The 12021-nt window shown below is 38.0% G+C and overlaps 1 protein-coding gene across 1 annotated transcript in view; it reads left to right on the forward strand.

Moving 5' to 3' along the window:
• The window catches only part of si:ch211-283g2.1 (sodium- and chloride-dependent GABA transporter ine), a 29509-nt gene extending 19531 nt beyond the window's left edge, over positions 1-9978 (forward strand). Inside the window, exons 8-13 of the mRNA XM_022665831.2 lie at positions 328-440; positions 856-996; positions 1896-1995; positions 3307-3407; positions 5846-6013; positions 8583-9978. Of these exons, the coding sequence (XP_022521552.2) occupies positions 328-440; positions 856-996; positions 1896-1995; positions 3307-3407; positions 5846-6013; positions 8583-8744 (785 nt within the window). The 3' untranslated portion in view covers positions 8745-9978. The remainder of the gene's footprint in view (positions 1-327; positions 441-855; positions 997-1895; positions 1996-3306; positions 3408-5845; positions 6014-8582) is intronic.
• Positions 9979-12021: the final 2043 nt, after the last annotated feature.

Below are 12021 nucleotides of genomic sequence, written 5' to 3' on the forward strand. Positions count from 1 at the left end.
AACTTTATCTGAGCATTATTTGAGGTCTGAAAGCTCTGCATCTTTTTTGTTATTTCAACCATTTCTCATTTTTTGCAAATAAATGCTCTAAATGACAATATTTTAATTTGGAATTGGGGAGAAATGTTGTCTGTAGTTTATAGAATAAAAAACAACAATGTTAATTTTACTTAAACATAAACCTATAAATAGCAAAATCAGAGAAACTGATTCAGAAACTGAAGTGATCTCTTCATTTTTTTCAGAGTTGTAGCTGTAACTGTACATATTTTTATAATAAGCAGTTAACACCAATATAATACAATTAATCTCATTCATGTCCTGCAGGTCCTGGTCTTGTGTTCGTTGTTTACCCACAGGCCTTTGTGACGATGCCAGTCGCTCCAATGTGGGCGGTGTTCTTCTTCTTCATGCTCCTCTGCCTTGGCCTGGACAGTCAGGTACGAATATGGCCAAAAGTGTTGGGACGCCTGCATTTTCATTGGAGTAACTGTCTCTACTGTCCCAGAAATAAAGTTTTCTACCAGATGTTTTATCTGCTCTAGAGAGTCCCATTCTATTGGCACTACTTCTAAAAAGGGACTAAACAAAACCAGCAGTTTATTTTGTGTGCATTTGCACGTCTTTGTCAATGCGTACAACTTAGAGTTGTTCAATAATGCATTCACTAGAAAGGGGGTCCACAAAACATTGTTCTATGGAATAGGACTCTCTGGAGCAGATGAACTCTTGATTTTGGAAGAACCAGTAAATGAGAAGATGTTCCAAGACTTTTGTGTCCACATCTTTTATTTATTTTCACTAACACTGTTGTATATTTGTGCATGTGTGTGTGTGTGTGTGTGTGTGCTGTAGTTTGCGATGGTTGAAGTGATGGTGACCAGTTTGATGGACAGCTACAGTAAGCCCTTGCTGAGGTTCCTCAGACAGAAGGAGCTGCTGGTTTTGGTTGTATGCAGTGGTGCTTTTCTCCTGGGCATCCCGCATGTCATGCAGGTAAAATGAACTAAAAATGATGAGGGTTTTTCTATTGTTCATTTCCATTCAATCTGTGAGAGTACTAACGTGCCATAAATATAGGATTTGATTTATTTGTAGGGCTTAACCAAAAATGGTGGTCAAAGTGCAAGCAAGGTTCAAAACTAGAACAAACCAAACCATCAGAGCAAAGACAAAAGTCATCAGTGCAAAAAGGAAAAATGGGTAAAAAACGAAGAAAACCAAATTGAATCAATTCATTTTTTTGATACATTGCTTCAAAGTCTGTATCAAAACTATAAAAGACACGTCACTGTCCCAAAACAGGTTCCTTTACGTCAAGACAGTTTGAATCTACATTGGTTTACAAGTGTTACAAGTGTTGCTCATAATTTGTGAAATGGAAGGATCTCAAAAAAAGACCAGGGCCTGCTGTTTGCGATCATTTTGAACTTAAAGACAAACATTTAAAGTGCCCGATTGCCCACCCGATGTCCCTGTGGTGGATGATGATTAAAACATCTCACAAGATCTTGTGAGTGGAAGAGTCTCTGAAAAAACTGTGAAGCGTGACACCATTTCAGTTTTTTTCCTGATGACCAATTACAATGATCGAAAGTTAAAATACCATGTTTTACTTGTCATGTTTTTTATGTTCTGTTATCATTTCATTTTGCATAATGTGCAGTGAAAAGATATATTTGAGTTTGAAATGTAGTGGAGTTAAAGTAAAAAAATGTCACCCAAATGGGTTCTTGGTCCACTTTTAAGAACTATTAAGAATTACTAAAAGCACATAAATATACAGAAATAAATCAGAAACAATTTGAATAGAATCCGATTTAAAAGTGCAGCTGTAAAAAAGCCCTGAATCAGAAACTGAGCAGTGTTTAACCTTCTCTATTGATTCTCCTCAGGTTGGTATTTATGTGTTCCAGCTGATGGACCACTACACTGCCATAGTGTCCATCATGTTCCTGGCCTTTTTTGAGGTGGTGGCCATTTGCTGGTTATATGGTATGAGAACAAAAAACACTTATTTTCTAAAACATGTTTGCAACCATCTTAGTTCATGGTAACATTTAGATAGCGTCATTTGATTTCATATAATACATATTTGAAATTTTCTGAAGGCTAAACTGAAAAAAGGGAGAAATCACAGGCATTTCCACTTTCATTTAGCTGTCCCTTTAGCTCTAAACACAACCTAACCAGCTCAAGCTTATCAAGGTGGTTGATAGTATATGCTATTTTGAGTTTGATGGTTTAGCTGATCTAAAAGAACGATCAAGCTGACCCAGAATAACAAGCTGTTCCATCAGCATGATCAAACTAAGCAGTAAGACCAGCTTTTCAGCCACCTTGACCATCAAATTCCATCTTAGGCCATCCAAAAAAAAAAACAGCTATGCCAACAAATGCTGTTATTGAGCTGCATTTTACAGCTTAAAGTGTGTAAATAAATAAAGTTACACTTATATAGCACCTTTCTAGAAACCCTAGGATGCTTTACAATGAAGTTTTTTTACACACAACCATTTATACTCAGCACTCATCCACACACTGGTGAGATGCGACAGCCAATAGAGCACAGCATACTCTCAACCGGAAATGACCGTCCACCTAAAGGACTGCATCAGGCACTACAGCTATTAGCCAGGACAGAGTGCCAATCCATATCTTTACACACGCAAAAACTTACATAAACACCACAAACATTAACACCAGATCAATTTAGAGTATTCATTTTTTCTAGGTAATTTTAGAGAATCCAATTTAATCTGAACTCGATGTTTTTGGGCTATGGGAGTAAACCAACGCAGATACAGGAAGAACATGGAAACTCCACCCAGATAGGGACTTGAACCCAAGACTCCAGTGCTGGGAGGCAAACGTGCTAACAATTAAGCCACCATACTGCCCAAAGGCAAAGATAATCAGCTATTTGTTAGTTTAGGTAAGAAAATTATCAGGGGGGAGAAAACTCTGGGCTGGAGTTCGGGAAGCTTTTGCTTATCATAAAAAGCCGCTCTCGACTCTTCTATAAGTAAAGTAAGAAGAATAACAGATATAAGAGGAGGAGTTAAAAGGAGGAGATGGGGCAGTGGAGGGTTGCAAAGATCTGACACACACCCTACAAGTCCAAGGTATTTGTAGGGTGATAAATCCAATAACTCACAAAAAAAAAATCACACTCAGCTCTTTGAATATAGTCAAATGATCTCTCACATTCAAATTGTGTGGTCATATTGATGCCACATGACCAAACCGGTGCTTGGTCTGTATTTCACCTGCTTTTCTGTCTCTTTTCTGTGTTTCTGTTCTCAGGAGTTAAACGTCTGTCCAGTAATTTAGAGGAGATGACTGGAAAAAAGCCCAACATCTTCTTTAGAGTCTGCTGGATGGTTATCTGCCCTGTACTGATCACAGTGAGTAGCATGGGTTAATGGGTTAATTACGATGTCATTGAAAAGCTACTTTATTTCAGTAATTCAGTTCAAAATGTGAAACTCATATATTATATACAGTTGTGGTCAAAAGTTTACATACACTTGTAAAAAAACATAATGTTATGGCTGTCTTGAGTTTTCAATAAGTTCTACAACTCTTATTTTTCTGTGATAGAGTGATCGGAACACATACATGTTTGTCACAAAAAACAGTCATAAAATTTGGTTCTTTCATAAATTTATTATGGGTCTGCTGAAAATGTCACCAAATCTGCTGGGTCAAAAATATACATACAGCAACATTAGTATTTGGTTACATGTCCCTTGGCCATTTTCACGGCAACTAGGCACTTTTGGTAGCCATCCACAAGCTCCTGGCAAGCTTCAGGTCGAATGTTTGACCACTCTTCTTGACAGAATTGGTGCAGTTCAGCTAAATGTGATGGTTTTCTTGCATGAACCTGTTTCTTTAGCACTGTCCACATGTTCTCAATGGGGTTTAAGTCAGGACTTTGGGAAGGCCATTCTAAAACCTTAATTCTAGCCTGGTTTAGCCATTCCTTTACCACTTTTGATGTGTGTTTTGGGTCATTGTCTTGTTGGAACACCCAACTGCGCCCAAGACCCAACCTTCGGGCTGATGGTTTTAAGTTTTCCTGCAGAATTTGGAGGTAATCCTCCTTCTTCATTATCCCATTTACTTTCTGCAAAGAACCAGTTCCACTGGCAGCAAAACATCCCCAGAGCATAATACTACCACCACCATGCTTGACAGTAGGCATGGTGTTCCTGGGATTAAAGGCCTCACCTTTTCTCCTCCAAACATATTGCTGGGTGTTGTGGCCAAACAGCTCAATTTTTGTTTCGTCTGACCAGAGAACTTTCCTCCAGAAGGTTTTATCTTTGTCCATGTGATCAGCAGCAAACTTCAGCCGAGTCTTAAGGTGCCTTTTCTGGAGCAAGGGCTTCTTTCTTGCACGGCAGCCTCTCAGTCCATGGCGATGTAAAACACGCTTGACTGTGGAGACTGACACCTGTGTTCCATCAGCTTCCAAATCCTTGCAGACCTGCTTCTTGGTGATTCTTGGTTGACTCTTGACCATCCTGACCAATCTCCTCTCGGCAGCATGTGATAGCTTGCGTTTTCTTCCTGATCGTGGCAGTGACACAACTGTTCCATGCACTTTATACTTGCGTATAATTGTCTGCACAGTTGCTCTTGGGACCTGTAGCTGCTTTGAAATGGCTCCAAGTGACTTCCCTGACTTGTTCAAGTCAATAATTCGCTTTTTCAGATCCACACTGAGTTCCTTTGACTTTCCCATTGTAGCTTTTGTAGCTGAGTCTAATCACTGGGTCAAATGAGCCCTATTTAAATGGACTCATGAGAAGTCAACAGCTGTAGTCAATCAGAATCACTTACAAGAAGTGAAGAGGCCATGACATGAAGCTAATTTGATTGACACAACTCGCTACATCACCAAAATTGACAAATTTTGTTGCTGTATGTATATTTTTGACCCAGCAGATTTGGTGACATTTTCAGCAGACCCATAATAAATTTATGAAAGAACCAAATTTTATGACTGTTTTTTGTGACAAACATGTATGTGTTCCGATCACTCTATCACAGAAAAATAAGAGTTGTAGAACTTATTGAAAACTCAAGACAGCCATAACATTATGTTTTTTTACAAGTGTATGTAAACTTTTGACCACAACTGTAGATGTATTACACACATAGTGATCTATTTTAGGGGGTTATTTCTTTTATTGTTGATGATTATGGCTTACAGCCATTGAAAACCCAAAAATCAGTATCTTAGAAAATTTGAAAATTATATACGACCAATTGGGCAGTATGCCAAGTCCTGTTGAAAATGGCAAAAGAAAAATGCTTTGTACGAGGAAAATCCGTCAATACTTAGTGAGGAGTAAGTAAAGTGAGGGGGGATATATAGTGCAGTAACAGGTGAAATAAATATTCAGGTGATGGACTTCCTGGTAGTGCAGTGTGCAGTGTCATGTCATCATAAATGGAAGTATTGTCAGTGTGTGGTGCATTCTGGGTATCGTAGTCTGGAGGCTGGAGATGAAAGAGATGGGAGTGCCTTTTGCGCCAGGTGTGAAAACCCCATTGGCAGATTTTTTTTTGCCTAATATAAGCTTGCGTGTCTCAATTTACATATATTTTGTCTAGTTTTTGACAATAGATTTTTAGCAATATGTGAATTAAATGTTTGTGCCTGATTGTTGTTTTAAGCAGCACATTTTTAATATAAATTAATATTCACTAAATCACAGAACAAATTGATTTCATAACCTGGCAATGTAGAACACAATCATGCAATGCTGTAATAAAAAACATGTCTTTGGTCATTAACATGATAATAATTCATATCATGTATCTCTCTCAGATAATTCTAGTGTTCTCAGTGATTCAGTTCAGACCAGCACGCTATGAGAGTTACGTGTACCCGGACTGGGCTCAGGGGATTGGCTGGATCATCGCCATGGCCTCCATTATCTGGATTCCGTTGGCAGCGCTGCACACACTGTGGGTTCTGCCCGGCTCCTTCACAGAGGTAATAAATCACCTACTCTCTCTACCTCCATCTATCAGTCCATTCATATTTCCTTCTTTCTTACTCTTAGTCATCTTCTGCATCCCCCAGACACCAAACTATCCATCCAATCATCCTCTGATCCATCCATCCAACCATATGACTGTTCTCTCATCTAATTTCTCTACTGTCTGATCCATCATTCAGCTCTCAGACCAGTCATATAGATACTGACTGTAGCTCCCTGCTGAGAAATGCAGAGCATGACCAGATTCTGCTGATAGCAGGTTTTGGATGGTCTAACTGGTCACTGATGCTCAGGGCAGTTGAAAAGCTGAATATCCAAAAAAACATACCCTGTGCATATCATTTTTACTTCTGGTCATGTTCATCACGCTGGTCAACCAACATGGCCTTGCTGTTAATGCTGGTGCAATGCATGATCATTATGAACAAACTGGTCAACCAACAGCACAAGCATCATGACCAAACTGATGAACCAACATGAGCATCATGACCAAACTGGTGAACCAAAATGAGCATCATGATCAAACTGGTGGACCAACATAAGCATCACGACCAGCTGGTCAACCAACATGGCCTTGCTGGTAATGCTGGTCCAATGCATGACCATTCTGAACAAACTGGTAAACCATCAGCACGAGCATCATGACCAAACTGATGAACCAACATGAGCATCATGACCAAACTGGTGAACCAAAATGAGCATCATGATCAAACTGGTGGACCAACATAAGCATCACGACCAGCTGGTCAACCAACATGGCCTTGCTGGTAATGCTGGTCCAATGCATGACCATTATGAACAAACTGGTAAACCATCAGCACGAGCATCATGACCAAACTGGTGAACCAAAATGAGCACCATGATCAAACTGGTGGACCAACATAAGCATCACGACCAGCTGCTCAACCAACATGGCCTTGCTGGTAACTCTAGTCCAATGCATGACCATCATGACCAAACTGGTAAACCATCATGGCCATCATGAACAAACTGTTGAACCAACATGAGCATCATGAACATACTGGGGAAGAAACATGGTCTTGCTGATAATGCTTGTCCACCAGCAAAACCGTGATGGTCATGTCAAGCTGATTGACCAGATTGCCCCTGATGGTCATGTTGGTTTGCCAGTTTGGTATTGATGGGTATGTTGGTCCACCAGTTTGGTATTAATGATAATACTGGTGGCCTAACATGTCCACAATGACCAACCTGGTTGACCAAAATGACCAGCATGACCATCATTACAAGCTGATTGACCATCAAGACCATCATGACCAAATTGTTTAACCAACATGAGCACCTTCACCAACTAGTGGACAAATATGAACATCATGACCATGATGGTGGACTAACACATACATCACAACCAATCTGTTCAACCATCTTGACAATCATGACTAATGTTCTCCATCAGCTTGACCAGCAAGACCATTATAAAATTGTTTAACAACATTTTCCAAATGTTCCAGGAAGGTTAGCCTGTAATGTTCCAGAAATAATGCTCCAGGAAACATTATTATCTGAAATGATGGTTTGGCAATAATGGTTTACATCACAAAGTTATTGGAACATTTCTGACATAACATTGTGAAACTATTAAAATAACATTACTAAAAAAGTGACGTTGAATCAATGTTACCAGAATGCTTGAAAACAAAATTTAAACAATCTAAGAACATCCAAAAAAACTTTTTTAAGAATGTTAATTGTAACAGACAGGAAGTGTTCTACTAACCAAAAAGTGTTAGCTGTGAAGGTGGCCAATCCAACTTGTAGGGTACCACTTTAAAATAAGACTACCTTTATAAAGGGTTTATAAATGGTTTATAATTAGCTTATTAATGGTTACTATTTAGGTTGTAAATGCCTTAAAAAATCATTAATAATCAGTTATAACACATATGTAGAAAGGGCAACAATGACCTGTTGTTCATAAATGACTAAAAGAGTTAGTGGTGGAATGATTAAACTTGGGAGTTAAATGGTTAAACTGATGTTGACTGATGGAGAATATGGAGATGGAGAAGCAAGTTGAGTTAGATGGAGAAGACAAAGTAAGTTGAGTATCTGACAAGATGAAGTTTAACAGTATAGATGGCTGTGGGTTCACAATTTGGCAAACAACAGGTCATTGTTGCCCTTTCTACGTATGTGTTATAACTGATTATTAATGATTTTTAAGGCATTTACAACCTAATTAGTAACCATTAATAAACTAATTGTAAACCATTTATAAACCCTTTATAAAGGTAGTCTTATTTTAAAGTGGTACCAGTTGGAGATATTAGTCAACAAGCTTGGTCATGAGGGTCATGCTGGTTGACCACAGTAGTCCAGATCAAGCATGATCACACTGATTGTCTAGCTTGGTTAATGACGCTTGTAGACCAACTAAACCAACAAACTCTAACAAAAACAGCATATTCTGGTCAGTGGCTAAAATGGTTAACCAGCTTGACCTAGCCATGCAGTTTTTTCAGCAGGGCTGTCTTTAACTACTGTTACAATGTACTGTGATGTTCAACCAAAATGTATAAATTGTTTTTAATCTTCTTTCAGAAACTACGGAAGTCCATCAGACCCTTCGCTCTGGACGAAGCTGCTCTGAGCCCGTACTACCTCCAGAAGAGAGACGGACTGGGGGAGGTGATACCTAACGTGGCTGTAATCAGCTCCATCATCCCCCTGCCTGAGAAACCTCCAGTTCAGACCAATTTATGACCTTTCCACTTTTAACCTCAGACTTATTTATACAGACATTAATCCAAAGAAGATGGAAATTGAAAGAAAAGAGGTATATATTTTTAAAAGGATTGCTTCTTAAGTTTCTCTTGACTGACCAGAGGGGGTGGCATCTGTCTGAATCCTGCTCAGATCAAGCACTGACTGTTGCCATGGTACAAAAAAGGCTTGAGAACATTGAGAAGACCTTGGCTGACCCATTGTCCACAAGGAGGAACCGCTGGCATTCTCAAGCTTCACTGAAAGCATGTTTTTGCTGAGGAGTTCATTTCACTCTTTCTACCAGTGGAGAATTGCCTAGGATTTTTGTAAATCTTGATCAGTTTTTAAAAAATGAAACACTTGTTGCATCCAGAAGAAAGGAATTAACCAAAAGAATTGAAAATTGGTGGGAAGTTATGCCAGACTGTGATCAATCTGGTGCGCTATTCCAACAGAACAATGCTCGTCCACATACAGCTGTCGCCTTAAGACACAGATGCTGCTAAGCGCTGCCGCTATGATTAGGAGATCACCGGTTTGAATCCGGTTCATGCAGCTTGCCATCAGCTGCCGGAGCCCTGAGAGAGCACAATTCGCCTTGCTCTCTCTGGGTGGGTAGATGGAGCTCCTTCCCCTAATAACTCTTAGGCAAATGTCAATCAGCACATGGCATCTGTGAGCTGATGTATCGGAACCGAGTCGCTGCGCTTTCCTCCGAGTGCGCTGTGATGCTACTTGTCCAGACGCATCGTTAGACTTATCTCTGATGGAAAATGTTTGAGATGCTACTAAATTCGCTACCAACACAATGACGTCTGGCATGTTGCAGAGTTACACAATACTTCTGTATGTGAAGCTCAATAAATACAGTATAATCAAAGATTATTACCCATATCAGTCTATAGTTTTAAACATTTATTGTTCCTGATTACCTTTACTTTCCATCCGAAAAGCATTACAATCCAACACTTCCTTCTAGGTCTTTTTTTTTGCAACTTTTTCTTTAAAAATGACTGTATGTTGTTTGTGTTCTTTAGTGTACAGCAAGAACATGATCTGGAGTCGTGTTTCCTATTAACATTGTCTTTCCTTTTAATTTGCAGTAGAATGTTATACAATGTAGGTTTATAATACAATAGTAATTTACAAAAGTACATAATAGAACAGTAGTGGGACACTGCTCATTTATTGTTTCTTTAAAAAGCAGGACAATGATTTGAAGCACACAAACCCACACAAAGCACACAAAGTCCACCTCTGAATGACTTAAAAAAAACTAAATTAAGTTTTTGGAGTGACCTAGTCAAAGTCTGATTGAGATGCTGTGGATGATCTTAAACAGGACATTTATGCTGGAAAATCCTCCAATGTGGCTAAATTAAAACAATTCTGTAAAGAGGAATGAAACAAAATTATTCCACAGAGATGTGAAACACTCACTACCACACTACCAGTAATCACAAACGCTCGATTGCATTTTTTTACTTTAATAAATAAAATTATAATTTAAAAAGTGCTTTTTATATATTATTCAGGTTATCGTTGTCTGATACAGCTCTGGAAAAACATAAGAGGCCACTTCAGTTTCTGAATCCGTTTCTCTGCGTTTGCTATTTATAGGTTTATGTTTGAATAAAATTAACATTGTTGTTTTATTCTATAAACTACGGACCTCCTCCCAAATTCCAAATGAAAATATTGTCATTTAGAGCATTTCTTTGCAGAAAATGAGAAATGGCTGAAATAACAAAAATTAGCTTTCAGACTCTCAAATAATGCAAAGAAAACAAGTTCATATTCATAAAGTTCTAAGAGTTCAGAAATCAGTATTTGGTGGAATAGCCCTGGTTTTTAATCACAGTTTTCAAGCATCTTGGCATGTTCTCCTCCACCAGTCTTACACACTGCTTTTGGATAACTTTATGCCCCTCTGGTGCAAAAATTCAAGCAGTTTGGTTTGATGGCTTGTGATCATCCATTTTCCTCTTGATTATATCCAGGTTTTCAATTTGGTAAAATTTAAAGAAACTCATCACTTTTAGGTGGTCTGTTGGTGTATTGGTGTATTAAACGTTGGTTCCCAACACTTGAATAATGATTCCAACATTTTTGAACAGCAGGGTATTTGGCGCCTCTGTGTGGTTGTTAAAAACACTGCAGAACTGAGATTTCTGTTGTATATTAACTCTGAACAAAATCAAAGTTAACTTTTGTTGATCTAGCCTCAACAATAATGTAATTTTAAAGAATGTACACCCCACTGATTAATGCCTGTATGTCAGCCTCCTTTAGACTAGAGTTCTAATCTCTCTAATCTCCAGAGGGTGAGCAGGATGTCAGAAAATAGAAATGGATTTCCCTTAGATTGTAACACAGTCGATCATTTCCCAGAATCCCTTGTTTTAAAGATGGGTTGCAGAGGTCAGAATTGATCCGAGCTTATGAGATATCTACCAATCACAGTGCATACTGCAGCCCTTTACGCAATTAGGAGAGTCCCACAGGTGATGATGTTAAATAATACATGTTAATAATACATATTTAAAATTATTCAGTTTACGTTACATCACATACAGTATACTTACTACTGACCAGCTGTCATCTCACTACTTAAAATACATGAAAAATAAACATATGTAATAAAAATATATATTAAGAAAGTCATTATTTAATTTAATAAAAAAATATCATCAGATTACTAAATTACCAATAGGATTGTGACAAAAGCATGATAAAAATGTAATGAATCAACTACATTAATCCATTGATCAATATATATGTGTGAATTTACTTTTAAAAAAGAATCTGTAGATTAATTAGCAATATGATGATTTGTGTGATTAATTGGTTGATTAATTGGAAGAATCATCTGTAATCATTTTCAAATGATGTTTTTGTGCTAAACATAAAATATGCATTAATATGTATTAATATGATACATGTAAATAATATTAATATGATACATGTAAATGTAAATAATTGTATTTAATTAATAATCTTTTTTAATCTATTCTATTGAATGTTAAAACAAAATGTGCAATTTACTTGATGACTAATATAGTCGATTGTGCCAGGATGGGGGTTCTTATAAGTATATAAGATGGATTTATATAGAAACGTTATATCCTAAAGGTGCTGCCACTATGATCGGGAGATTGCTGGTTCGAATCCTGGTCATGCAGCTTGTCATCAGCTGCTTTTCCAAGTTTTTTACTCTTAATAACCATCAGACAAAAGAAGCACACGGGAGACAGAATGAAGAAATCGCAAGCAG

Source organism: Astyanax mexicanus, chromosome 1 (assembly GCF_023375975.1).
Source record: "Astyanax mexicanus isolate ESR-SI-001 chromosome 1, AstMex3_surface, whole genome shotgun sequence".
Taxonomy (NCBI): Eukaryota; Metazoa; Chordata; class Actinopteri; order Characiformes; family Acestrorhamphidae; genus Astyanax; species Astyanax mexicanus.